The 14,574-nt window shown below is 34.9% G+C and overlaps 1 protein-coding gene across 3 annotated transcripts in view; it reads left to right on the forward strand.

Moving 5' to 3' along the window:
• Window positions 1-443: 443 nt before the first annotated feature.
• Window positions 444-14,574, forward strand: part of LOC121981196 (nuclear pore complex protein GP210-like) — a 50,969-nt gene continuing 36,838 nt past the window's right edge. For all 3 annotated transcript variants that reach the window (XM_042533597.1, XM_042533599.1, XM_042533598.1), the window contains exons 1-11: window positions 444-858; window positions 3,092-3,357; window positions 5,387-5,559; window positions 5,678-5,894; window positions 7,515-7,861; window positions 8,182-8,358; window positions 8,533-8,671; window positions 8,751-8,899; window positions 10,893-11,004; window positions 11,099-11,694; window positions 11,813-11,936. In XM_042533597.1, the coding sequence (XP_042389531.1) occupies window positions 671-858; window positions 3,092-3,357; window positions 5,387-5,559; window positions 5,678-5,894; window positions 7,515-7,861; window positions 8,182-8,358; window positions 8,533-8,671; window positions 8,751-8,899; window positions 10,893-11,004; window positions 11,099-11,694; window positions 11,813-11,936 (2,488 nt within the window). In that variant the 5' untranslated portion in view covers window positions 444-670. The remainder of the gene's footprint in view (window positions 859-3,091; window positions 3,358-5,386; window positions 5,560-5,677; window positions 5,895-7,514; window positions 7,862-8,181; window positions 8,359-8,532; window positions 8,672-8,750; window positions 8,900-10,892; window positions 11,005-11,098; window positions 11,695-11,812; window positions 11,937-14,574) is intronic.

A 14,574-nucleotide genomic window follows, 5' to 3' on the forward strand; every position in this document is an offset into this window, starting at 1 on the left:
TATCAATATAATGAGTAATATATTTTACATTTATGCATATTAAAAATTTTAATATTTTATTATATGTTTTTATGAAATTAGTGATATAATTTATAAATATAATTACAATTAAAATATATTAAATAAATTTAAAATAATAATTTTAATAAATTAAATATTTATAAATATGCACAGTAAAATTAAAATATACTACTAAATACATTTAATTTAAATTTATAATAAGTAGTTAATTTTTATATAAAGTAAAGAGAAAGAAAATAATAATTATAAATTAATTATATAATATTATAATAAGATTAAAAAAATAAAAACTCTCTCACGCCATATTTGGCATGTGAATTTGATGTACAGATGGAAAAGGTTCGGTGTTATTTTTACACTAAATATGGGGTTTTGATGCATGGATTGGAGATGGTTTAAAGCCTCACCCGGGTTTTGTTTTGTTTCTTAAAGCGGATTAGATATTTTTCTAATTTCACCAACGCTTTTCCAACTGCGTGCGATCCGCCGCCTCGTGTCCCGTAACCATGTGAATCCGGCCAGTTCCACTCCGTTTCTCACAGTCTTCCCGACCTCGACGCCTGTCCATTTTCTCGCTCGTCAAGTCCACTCTCTAGGGTTTACGCCATCGCTGAACTCGCTCAAACTGGACTGAATCTTGTCGGCGGAGATGGTGAACCGCGGAGCCACCGAGGTGGTGATGATGCTGGCGGTTGTGGTTCTGTTGGTGCTGGCTGCGCGGCCGGTGACGCCAACCTCGCTGGGGCCTCACATCGCTGATCTGAACGTGCTCCTGCCTCCTCGAATGACCAACCCCGTCCAGTATCGCCTCCAGGGAAGCGGCGGATGCTTCTCTTGGTACCGTGTTTTTTGTTTGTTTGTTGTTATTGTTGTTGTTGTTGTTGATACATCATGAATTACAAAAGGTTTATTCTATTCGTAATATACACGAGGGTAAGGATAAATAGTAGACCTTAACCTTTTGTGACCGTATCCGCTTTTCAACAACGCTTGAACCTCATATCACGCCAGCATTTGAGATCTAGTGGGTCAGGCACAATCCAGTCGTTAATTAACCCTTTAGGCATACATCTTTGTTTGATAATAAAACTATCTATATTTAGCTGTTATTGCTTATTGGGCTTTCTCGGATTTGTATACCTATTAATTTGTGAATGGAAGAAATAAGCTAGTATTCACAGCGTTTTGTTTGCATTAATCGCATCTTAGATTTATAATTGATGTTGAGTGGGGATCTTGAACAATGGGTGAAAGCCTGATCCAAAAATATCCCTTGAATGAAGAAGGCTAGTATTGACAATCATGACAAGACTGCAGGAAGAAGCCCCAGCTAATTTTGCACTAGCAACCACTGTCAGATTGGGGGAGGTTTTTTTTTTGCAATGATTGGGTGTAAAAGGAAGATGGATGATTCATCAGGTTAGTGTTTAGTTCGGAATTCCATGTAAAATACATACAAATGATCTAAAACTACAACATCCAACAATATACACATAGATATTACAATCTATAACCGAGGGAAAGGAGGATTTTCGACGAGGGATATCAAAACATCTTTTTCTGTAGCACCTGTGCTAGCTACTCCATGGTTTGCATCTTTGGCAGGTATATTGACATGGATTAATTGTTTTCATTATCCATTCGACCTTACCTATTCTTTATTTATTTACACATGTTTTCATATCTAGTCTGATGGTTTCAGTTCATCTGTTTGGATGTCTATCTCAGATTTGCAGCCTATGCCTCAACACCTCACATGCTTTCCAATCTTTTTTTCACATATCAATTTAACTAGTGTGGTGTGTCTCGAGGAAAAGGTGTCCATTTTACTAGTTTAGTTGTGAAATTGCCCATTGTATTACATGTTATTGTCGTTGTTGTTCACCATTTATATCTCTACTCTTTGCTTTTCATTTTCTTATGACAACTTTGGTTGTCTAATGTGTGTTGTCTGCCAACTTTTAGCAAGACTTTAGTGCTTACTGTTGTGCCCAAAGGATACTCACATATCTCCATTATACCATGATATTGTCCACTTTAGGCCTAAATCCTCATGATTTTACTCTTGGGCTCTACTCAAAAGACCTCATGCCAATGGAGATATCATACATGATACATCCTTTTGAAGCCATGATCTTTTCCATATCTTTCCATGCGGGACATCCCAATAATTCTCCCTTCAAACGAAGGATCACAATTACTCTCATAGAGTCTTCCTGCGAGCATTCGATCACTCTTGACCTGTTAAGGTCATATCTCCATTATGACATGATATTGTCCACTTTGGGCCTAAACCCTCATGATTTTACTCTTGGGCTCTACTCAAAATGCCTCATGTCAATGGAGATATCATACATTCTTTTAAACCCATGATATTTTCCATATTTTTCTAATGTGGGACTTTGATTGTTTCACAATAATCCTCCCTCAAACAAAGGACCACAATTACTCTCATGATTTGGGTTTCCTTGCGAACATCTGATCACTTTTGACCTGCTCTGGGCCTTCCCTGCAAGTATACGGTCACCCTGATCTATTTCGGGTCTCCTTGCGAACATCCGGTTATCCTGACCTACTTCGGGCTTACCGCAACTTCGTTCAAGATCGCCCCACATGACATCTGGTCTGGTCCATGACTCTGATATCATTTGTTGTGACCAAAGGATATTCACGTATCTCCACATTGACATGATATTGCCAACTTTGCGCCTAAGTCCTCATGATTTTACTTTTGGGCTCTACCTAAAAGGTCTTATGCCAATGGAGATATCACACATCCTTTTAAACTCATGATCTTTTCTATATCTTTCCAATGTGAGACTTTGATTGTATCCCAACACTTACAATGTCTGGTACCGTAGAAAATTGGTTTATTAGTTTCTTTGCAATTTAAACTAGAATACATATAATATAATAGCCTGGTTTGATTATTATAGAAGCTATTGAGAATTAAAACAAGAGTAGCAGCAACTTTGTCTGTTGAATTTACTAAACATTGTGTCTCTTATGAGCTTGGACAGTACTTATCTTTGTTTTTTCATAAATGTGTTACCATTTTTTTCATATACAGGACTTGGGATCATCATGATTTCCTGAGGGTTGAACCAGAGTACAATAGCAGCAGTAGGTGCTCAACAAGTGCTAGATTGATATCTATTTCACATTATAGTGGAAGGAAGGAGACTGCAGTGTATGCCACTGATCTACTAACTGGGACTACAATACGGTGCAAAGTCATTGTAGAGATGATATCAAGGATCCAAATTTTTCACCGTGCTGTGAAAATTGATCTAGATGAACTTGCCACATTGCACATTCATGCTTTTGATAGTGCAGGTTTCAGCTACCTTACATTTTTACTTTTTTCTTACGATCACTAAATAATTTGTCAACTCGTGGGACATTGTCTCATTGTACAATTCCATGGGAAGTTTCATTATAAAGTAAATCATTGATTCTATTATCTAGTATGTCCAGGATGCAAGAAATTCAATCGCTTTGTATTTTTGGTTTCTCACATAGCACATGGTTATTACTATTACCACCTGCTTAGTTGTTGCAGTTGAACAGATAAACTGAAGGAAATGAATCTAGTATCAGCATTGCACGTCATGCTTATTCTTTGAGTTTGGTAGTTGAAATTAATTTTTTGGGTTTTTATTCTAATGGATTGTCAATGGAGAAATGAATTTCTGCTTTTACACATAGATGACTATAGATATTGAAAATTCGAAGGCTAACAAGTGTGCTTGATGCACAATTGGCAACTGATTGTAAAATTCCTAAGTCTTTTTTGCAAAACTGGAATTATATGAGAGTATAAATGGAATTTATGAGGAAAAAGCATAAATGAGATTTAGTAAAGAGTCTCATAAGGTCTTGAAGGATTTATAGTTTAGGCAATGAGGTTGTTCATATTTATATTTCTGTAAGTGTTAAATAGGAGAATACAAATTAATGTTTATTATTATATGTTCTATTGAGACTACTACTACAAGGTATACATAAGGCTCAACATAAATTGTTAAGGCAAAACTTAAAACATCTATCGTGGAACTAAACTCACTACATATAGCTATTTGATTTAGAGTATCTATGATGCTCTCCCTTAAGTTGGAGTATAAATGTTCTATGCCCATATGTTAGGGTCCTATTTGTGAAAGCATATATTATTAAGGGCCTAAATATAATATTTTATCAAAATTCTATGTACAACTTACCTATTTGTCAATACTATATATTACAAAGGGCCTAAATGTAATATTTCTTTGATGAATAAAATATATATTACAGAGGTTGAAGGTACTATCTAGGGTAATAGCCTTGCATCTTTTCCTCTTCATGGTATCAAAGATTGTGTCCTAGATGAAGATTTTGTGCCACTTTAAATTTGCCTTGCCCCTAATCTACATGGGACAGTGTGGGATAAAAAAAGGTACATATGTAGTTCAAGTAGCATATAGGATAATTTTTTTTGCCCCACCTCATGCTGCTTTGCTCAATCCACTTGAATTTAGTCTATAATATACATTGTAAAGATATTTTATCTATTATTTTATATTTTATAACTCTGCCCTGCATGAAAAGTAGAGTAGGGTGGAATGAGGAAGAAAAATTTGTCCTAAACCTGCCCTACTCTTTTGCCATCCTGATTGAAGATCCTTAATTGAAGACAACGACGGTGGAGGTATCTCCACGGATAAGTATTCAGCCATGGACATCCATGGTATCCTTTTAATGAACATGTGCAAGTAGAGATTGATTGATATCTTGCAATGAGACATCCTAATTAGCGGGAGAGACATAGATGTATGGGAACAGAATTAAAGAAGAAGGTGACCTTAAAATGGTGAGATTAGTCAGAAAAAAGTAGTGCTGCATCTCAAGTGTTCTTTACTACAAACCCCTTTTTGAACTTGAAGTTATCCAATATGAATCAGTGAAACCAGGAGATAGACTATCATGAGTTTGATGCTATGGGTGAACAAAGTTAACAAAACCATAAGTTCAAGGTATCGTTAAATAGGACTCAGCATCTCCAAAAATGAGGAATGAGATAACTAGTCGAGAGAACCATGTCTTGTGAGTTATGCTTTGGGGAAAAAATTCATGAAAAGGCAGATTGCATGGAATCCATAGCATCATCAATGCGAACAACTCTAATGAAAGTATTGAAATAAAAAAAACCCTTCTATTTGCTAATCATTCCTATGTTGTTTTTTCATTGCCCTTTGACTCCACAGATTATTCATTTCCTTTTTCTTTGATTTTTGCTACTTAATATAGCCATCCTACTTCATATTTTAATGTTAGTTTAACACACTCCAAAAGTTTAGCTATTTTGAGGAACACCTTATGTTTACAGAAAATGAGTTCTCAGCATTGGTGGGTTTACAGTTCTTGTGGAAACTTGTGCCTCAATCTTCAGATGTTGATACCATCAATCATCTTGTTCATGTCCCTTTGAAGGAAACACCACTAAGTGACTGTGGTGGTTTCTGTGGCGATCTGGATCTGCAAATTGAGCTGGAAGATAGAGTATGTAGATGCTAATACATTTAAAATTTTAAACCATTCTCTTCTTTTCCAACAATGCTTTTTATGGTGACATTTAATTCTAGCATTTGTCTTGTTTTTCTTTTTCTTTGTGTTTCAGGGTGTAGGCTCCAACTTATATGTAGTCCAGGGTTCTTCAATTGGTCATGAAGTTGTAAGTGCTCAGTTATTTGAGCCAGAACTTGAGCATGTGGACGACCATATTATATTGACTGTTTCTGAAGCTATGTCGCTGAGTCCTACATCACCAATCTTTGTCACTGTTGGCGCTTTATTACGCTACAATCTGAGGGTTATTCGCCTGAAGACTGCTACAGGTGTCTACTCAACAATCAAAATTAGTAAACGGATGATGAAATATAGTGGCAGATTTCTTCAACTAGTGTGTTGCTCAATGAGAATTAAATCTCTAGGATGCAAACCATAATACAATTTTGACTATCGCCGACATCCTATCCTGTGACAATTTCAGTTTTGGCAGATCCATGTCGTGGGACTTTGGTTGAATTTTCTTGTGGTTGTCGCTTATGCTTGCTGGATGACCATTTACATGTCTGCAAGCAAAGAATGGAAAGTTCTTTGTTATCATTATGCAGTATTATTGGGTCTAGTAGAAAATGAAGTGTTTGAGGATGGTAGTGCTGGCAATAGACATGCTGTAACCCGACATTTGGCTTAAGGACATAAGCATCCAAACTTCCTCAATAAAATATCTGCATATGCAGTTAACACGATCACACTGGCTCAGTTGTTTGGCTGTAGCTAGAAATATTTGTTAGATAAGCCCTTTATATCATTTCGCTGTGTTGCATTTTTTGTTTAAAATGATGATTTTGCATACCTTGGTTTTTTTGTGATATACAAATAGAATGAGGTGTTCTGAGATGGATCAATTTTGATTATGGTGTTGGTGCATACTAAATATAGGTAAAACAACTTAAAAGAAATATGTTCTGGTTTCTACTTGGCATTTGATTGTTTGAGATACAATCCATTAGAGTGCTCGAAGGTTTGCCATACATAGTACTTTTATGAATGGTTTGTTATGATTTAAATATCTACCAGTAATCCAAGCGTAAGCTGTTATAACATATTTAAGTTTTGGTCTGCTTGTTTTGGACAAACTATCTTTAATTTTCATTTTCCTTTTCAAAGGAAAAGATTTTTTTTTTAATGAAAAATGTGCTCTATAGTAATACTTTTTCTTGTTTTTATGGGAAAGCTTTTTCTTGGTAATAAATAAGTTTTATTATATATGGAAGTCAAAAAGATGATGGCAATGCTATCTTTTATTTGCTGTTTTACTTTTCAATTGAGAAAGGCAAACAGGAAAACAATGGATTTTTTTTTTCAGGTATCTAACACATACTAAATAGACTTATCACCTATCTATGTTAAATTTGATCAACCAAATTACAATTGTGGCAAGATGCTTGTGCTTTGCACAAACATGCCATTGGTCAGAGAGATTAAACAAGGATATAAAAGAAACTTGTGAGCTGATTTACATGATGTGTGCGACAATATCATGATAAACACTTGATTGTCAGACCAATATTTCTAAATTGCAGCTTAAATTGTTAAAAGTATCATATTTGTATAAAATTTTGATTTAACAAAATTTATAGCTAATTTAAAATATCCCTATCAAGACTTCATGGTGAATCTAAGGATTATCTTTGAAAGAATAAATATTAGTATTACCACACCAAAAGTTCATTATTCTGCATCATTTGACTCTAGGCTTTATTTCAAGACCTTTTCCTACCAGCTGCTTCCTTTTTTCATGCTCATTTACTTGGTCAGCCTATATTAACAGAATTTTGTTTATTGTTTACTATGTCGAAGCAAGTGTTGGTCATATAGTTGGTTGTGTTTTGTTTTTTTGCAATAATATGTAAAGTTTGCTTTATGACATGCTGCTGTTGCCTTTTCAGTTATTGATCTTCCATCCCTGCATCATAGATGGTATGTGACAAATTCTTCAGTGGCTCATACTGACCCTGCGATGGGAGTTGCTCATGCCTTGAGTCTTGGTACAACTGATATTGTTGTTGAGGACACTAGACTTTCTGGTCATGAGCAGAGATCAACCATGCATGTAGTCATTCCTGGTAAACTGTGTCTGTATCTAGTACCAGTGACCAATGGCTCCATTCCTGTAGAAGGGGTGGCTTCTATTTCTTCCTCAGATGTTTGGTACGTCTTTCCTGGCCAAGAGTACATGATTAACATTAAAGTCTTAACGGAAGGCCCTGATGTAAATGAAATACTCATAACAGAGGTGGGAGATGATTTCTTTTTTGCAAGCATATCTATATTTCTCCGTTAGATTATATGTTTCAACTATTTGTAACTTCAGAGCTGTTTGTTTATGGAGAACTTGGGATATATCTTGCATATACACTTGCCTACTAGTATGCATTATGTAGCATCTGCTCTTGTTGTGAACTGCTCCTATTCTTTATTGTATTGACATCTCACTTAATTCTATCCTTTTGGCTACATCTTGATGTCTGATCCCATTATGAGGATAAAGATCTCTTCATTTCCTTTTTGAGGGTATTTACTCATGCTTTTGTGATTGTTATTCTTAAATGGCAGAGCAATGACTTTACATTGGAAAGTAACACTTCAAGATACTGGGATTTGTATGCTCTAGCTGGAGATGCCATGTTAAGTAACTGGGAATATTTTAGATTGCTTAAGCCAATTTCCGAAGGAAAAGGTGTTCTGAGTGCTGCTCTTTCTTTTCAGAGAGAAAAATTAGGATCTGTCGAGGTAATTCATCTATTCCTCTTTTTTTTATGCAACATTGACCTTTTATTTTGTTTTGATTTTTAATTTGAGTATTGGTGCTTCATGATATTGAATAATTTGAAAAAGGATGATTTTGTTTTTGTGGTAAAAGTATAATGGTATTTGGCAGTTTCCTAATCTGCATTTTTTTTCTAGGTTCTGAGGGCTGTGCAGCAAATTAATGTCTGCAGCAAAGTTGGTTTAGTATTTGGAGAACATGATCATATTTCTGAAGTCATTCACCTTCCTTGGGCTCCTGGAATCGAACAGGCATTTGAACTAAAGGCAACTGGAGGTTGATGTTTATACTGCTAACCTAATGTCTAAATTAATTGGTATATTCCTAACATCATTATCCTCCTTGTTTGATTTAGGGTGTGGGAATAGCCTTGAAGACTACCATTGGTTTTCATCTAACGCGGCAGTTGTTTCTGTATCTGCTTTTGGTTCTATTCTAGCTAAAAGGCCTGGTCAAGCCATCATTAGAGTAGTTTCAGTGTTTGATTCTGCAAACTATGATCAGGTGTTTATTTATTTCAGTTGAACTAATCTCCGCCAAATCCATTGAGTATGTAGATTGCTTAATGTACTTAAAGCCAAGGTTTAAAATCTCGACCCGTGTCGAGGTTTCGGTCAACGATACGGTTTCAATATTATATCGTGCCGATACTGTTTCGGTATTTTTTTTATTTATATATAGTAATTATTAGATAAATATGTTTATTGTGTATAATTTAAAAATAAGTTGTATAGTGATTTTATATAAGTTCTTTGAACAATATTGTTAGAAAAAGTAACTAAATATAGTTTTCTTTAAAGATATATTAATTACTCGAATTAAAATTGATATATGATAATTATATAAATTAATTATTTATTCATTTAATTAATTATTAGTTTAAATCTTATATATTTAACATAGTAAAAAAATCAAAATATCAATTAAACAGTCAAAAAAATATAAAATAATAATAAAAAATTATCAGAACATAAATATGAATTATTAGATTTTTTTAAACTTTTAAATAAATTTAAAACAGTAAAAAAGAATTTTTATAATATCAATTAATATTTTTTTTAATTTTAAATATATTTTTTATATATTTTATAGGGATAGTTTAATTAGCATTTATAAAAGTCTATTCAAAATATCACATCTCTAGTTATGAATTGTTTAAATTAATTAAATATTTATTTTCTTTTTGTAACATCATGCAGCACGCAACGATCCTGCGAGTCCCATGAGCAGCACTCGTGCTACGCTTTTGGTGGCGGTGGAGGCATCGCGCGACGCTTCCAACGTTGGAGGAGGTGTTGCGCGACGCTTCCGGTGTCGGTGGAGGTATCCTGTGGTGCTTCTAGCGCCACCGGAAGCGTCGCGGGACGCTTCTGACGGCATCGTAAGCGTCTTGCGACGCTTTCAGTTGTGTAGAGGCGTCCCACGATCATCGATCGCGTGTAGATGATGCACGCGAAATTTATTCGCGTGTTGTGCTAGTTTTGCTTCCGCACCGAACGGTAAATTCCGGCGGTTTTGGGTGGCACGGCTTGACACTTCAAACCCTGCTTAAAGTTGATGTCATGCTTTGCATTGTTTATGATGGTATTGCATTGAATACCACTTTTGTTTCAATGAATATAACTAGAAACAAATGATTTTTCAGAGTTGGTATAAGATTATCCTAACTTCCTGTTTGAGATACTGTGAAATTGTTAGAGGAGTTGATTTGTGGGCTAAGGAGGCCGAATGTGTGGCATAGTAGCTTATGTGACTGGATTGATGGGCATTGAAGGTATGTAGGAAGTGGCAACAGAAGCAATTAGCTATTGATATTCCATTGAAGGTTTCAATGTCAATATATACTAGTCGCAAATGCAGTTTAGTTTATCTGGCACCCCACAAGGTCACAACTCAACTCTCATAGCTTCACAACTTCCCACTAATACTCTACTGATAACTTGCCACTGATGCTGCACTAATACAGTAAGACACTACTAATAACCACATCACAAATACATTCTACTCACCCTACCATATCAGCATCATACTATATCCTCCATATTGGCATCTCACTATGTATATTTCACTACACATTGAAGGTGGGCTGGACCTAGATCCGCATACGTAATATCTATAGTAAACACCTTACATTTTACACATAAGTAATAGGCAGAAATGTTCCATTTTGTTGATTTTTTTTTGTGTCTAGTCATGGTAATGTTCATTATTTAATTGATGCCATACAAATCAATCTGGACCATCCATGTTTTTGAAAGTGTTACAAAAGCAAGTTGGACATTCTGTTATTCTTTGCTGAAAGTTTGGTTTTGTAGACCGATCAAGAATTTCTTAGTTCTGCCTGATTACATTGTACTAAAGAAAGCCAAAACCTGTGTTGGCAACATTCATTTTTTACTGGAAGCATATTATTTTCTTTTGTTTATGCATAATGAGAAAAATTGAAATATTGTTTGAAAACTTGTGTACTTCCATGGATAACTTTTCTTTGTTATAGGTTGTTATAGAGGTCTCCATTCCCTCTGCAATGGCTATGTTGCCATTTTTCCCCGTAGAGGTGGAAATTGGAACACAATTTCAGGCTGCTGTGACATTGAAGACGTCAAATGGTGCTGACTCTTTGTTAAATGCTGAATTTCTCTTACTTGGACTCATTGCTTTATTCTTTTTCAAGTGATTTGTATTCTTTTAATCTCCTTGAAGGTTACTACTACAGCAGATGTGATGCTTTTAGCTCTTCTGTCAGGTGGAAAGTATTTTCAGAAAGTGGTTCTTTCAGAATTCTGAATACTACAGATTTGATGGCTTCAGAGATTTCCATTCACTTGAATGATTATAGACCAGAATTGGGGAACCCTTGTTCATGGACATCTCTATATGCTTCTGGTGTTGGCCGAGCTGTGCTGCATGCAAGTTTTCCCCTTGAATCACTCTCTTCTATACAGTCTATGGATGGAATCGTAACATTAAAGACTGTTAAATCTTTAGCGGCATATTATCCTCTTACTGCTTATCAGGCAGGAAATGGAAATCAACACGGTGGTTACTGGGTTGATTTATCTAAGATAGATGCCAACATACAAGATTTAGATAGTAATGGTCTTGATGAGTTGTTTCTTGCTCCTGGTTCATCAATGGACGTATTGTTAGTTGGAGGACCTAACAGATGGGATGACAACACTGAGTTCATTGAAACATTCAATGCTTTAGGTGGGCAGGATTTGTCAGTTGTTCAGCTACATGAATTATCCAGTGGCGGGAGATTTTACAGAATCATTTGCCAAACAATTGGGGAGTTTGTAAGTAATATGATCTACATATTGAGACTCGAAAGACTATCATCTTGTTTTGTGATTCAGATTAAATTTAATTTCTCAGGCTAAATTTTTACTTGATTGATAATTGTTTCTTTTACAGAAATTACTCTTTTCACGTGGAAATCTAGTTGGAGATGATCATCCAAATCCCGTGTTAGCAAAATTGGAATTGCTTGTTTTTTGTGCCTTTCCTTCTTCAATTGCACTGATTGCTAATGAACCAGGTATTCTTTTTCTTATTATGTTAGCATGCAATTTCAGTTTTTCTTGTGTAAATAATGAATACCAAGTTTACTACTGCAGTCCTGAAATTACAAAATGTAGTGATGCAAATTATTGAAGGGGAGCCTTGGCGCAACGGTAAAGTTGTTGCTTTGTGGCCTAAAGGTCACGGGTTCGAATCCCGGAAATAGCCTTTTATAAAATGCAGAGTAAGGCTGCGTACAATGGATCCTTCCCCGGGACCTCGCATGGCAGGAACTTTGTATACCGGGTTGTCTTTTTTTTTTTAGTGATGCGAATCATGCAAAGCAAATAGGTCCAACCTTAAAGTCAAGTAGAGAACTTTTTAATAATAGCCGTGAACAAATAACAATAAATAAAGTAATAAAATTCAACTCCCAAGTATTATATTTTTGGTGATAACATTAAATTTATCATATTTCAGAAAAGAATATTTTTGAATAATGGTTACAAGCAATTAATAATAAATACAACAACTACTACAACAACCAAGCCTTTTCCCACTAGGTGGGATCGGCTATATGAATCCTTTTACGCCATTGAGCTCTATCTCCTATTATATCATCATCTATATTTAAATAAATTTTATCCTATTTTATTGTTGATAACCAAGCCTTTTTTGGTCTTCCTCTTCCTCGTTTGATATGCATATTTATCATAGTTTCACATCGCCTAACTGGAGCATTTATTGGTCGTTTAAGTATATGTCCGTACCATCTTAAACGTGTCTCTCGGAGTTTTTCCTCAATAGATGCAACTCCGACTTTCTCTCTAATGCTCTCATTTCTTATTTTATCCATCTTCGTATGTCCACACATCTACTTTAACATCCTCATCTCTGCAACTTTCATCTTCTGCTCATGTGCTCGAGTCATATAACATAGCAGGTCTAACTGCGGTTTTATAGAACTTACCTTTAGGTTTAAGAGATACTTTGCGGTCACATAAAACACTCGATGCTCCCCTCCATTTCACCCATCCTGCTTGTATTCTATGTAAGACATCTCTCTCAATCCCTCCATCATTTTGTAAAAATGATCCTAAATATTTAAATCTCTCCGTTCCGGGCAACTTGTCCTCTCCTATCTTAACAATTGTTACATTACTTCTAATATTGCTAAACTTAAATTCCATATATTCTGTATTTAATCTACCTAAGCTTAAAACCTTTCCCTTCTAGTGTTCCCTCCAAGATTCTAGCTTAGTATTTACTCCTTCACGTGTCTCATCTACCAAAATAATATCATCTGCAAACAACATGCACCATGGTACTGTGTCTTGAATGTGCGCAGTGAGTTCGTCAATAATTAATGTAAAAAGATAGGGACTTAGAGCTGATCCTTGATGTAACCCTATCTTTATTGGAAATGCTTTAGTTACTCCCCCTGAAGTCTTTACTTTGGTCGTTACATCCTCATACATATCCTTAATTAGTTCAATATATGTTATACTAGCACCTCTCTTTTCTAAAATTCTCCATATAATTTCTCTTGGGACTTTATCATAAGCTTTTTCTAAGTCAATGAATACCATGTGTAGATCTTATTTTTGCTCCAGATATTTTTCAATTAATTGTCTAAGAAGATGTATAGCTTCTATTGTCGACCTTCCAGACATGAACCTAAATTGATTTTCTGTCACTGTGGTCTCCTTCCTTAATCTTTTTTCTATTACTTTTTCCCAAAGTTTCATAGTATGACTCATGAGTTTAATACCCCTATAGTTTGCACAATTTTGTACGTCTCCCTTATTCTTATATAAGGGAACTAGAGTACTTATCCTCCATTGATCAGAGATTTTTTTTTTGTTTTCAATATTATGTTAAATAATTTTGTAAACCATTCAATACCTTGTTTTTCCTAAGCACTTCCATATCTCTATCGGAATATCATTTGGTCCAACGGCTTTTCCATTGTGCATCTCATTTAAAGTTTGTTTTACTTCTGAAGTTTGAATTCTACGATAAAAATTAAAATTTCTATGCTCATTTGACCTAATTAAATTACCTAAGTTAAGTTGATCACTTAAACCTTCATTAAAAAGTTGATGAAAATACCGCTTCCACTGCTCTTTTATTTCTCCATCGTTTACTAATATCCTATTACATTCATCTTTAATACATTTTATTTGGCTAAGATCTCTTGTTTTTCTTTCTCTCACTCTAGCTATTCTATAAATGTCTCTTTCCTCTTCTTTTGTATCCAATTTTTGATATAACCATTTAAAAGTTTCATTTTTTGCTTCACTCACTACTTTCTTAGCTTCTTTCTGCTATTGTATATTTTTTTAAGTTTTCTTCGTTCTTACAAATATATAATTTCTTATAAGCTATTCGTTTTTCCTTCACTTTCTCATTCCACCACCAAGATTCTTTACTTAATGGTGCATGCCTCTTTGACTCACCGAGTACACTCTTAGCTACTATTTTCAACTTTGATATCATCTTATCCCATGTTGTATTAGAGTCATCGTATATTTCACCTAATGCTTGTACTTCTACCTTCTCCTTAAATATATGTTGCTTCCCATCCTTTAACTTCCACCACTTAATTCTAGGAATTGTATATATTTTCTTTCTATTGATACTATGTTTGAGGTGTATATCCAACACTACTACCC

The sequence above is a fragment of the Zingiber officinale genome, chromosome 5A (assembly GCF_018446385.1).
Source record: "Zingiber officinale cultivar Zhangliang chromosome 5A, Zo_v1.1, whole genome shotgun sequence".
NCBI lineage: Eukaryota > Viridiplantae > Streptophyta > Magnoliopsida > Zingiberales > Zingiberaceae > Zingiber > Zingiber officinale.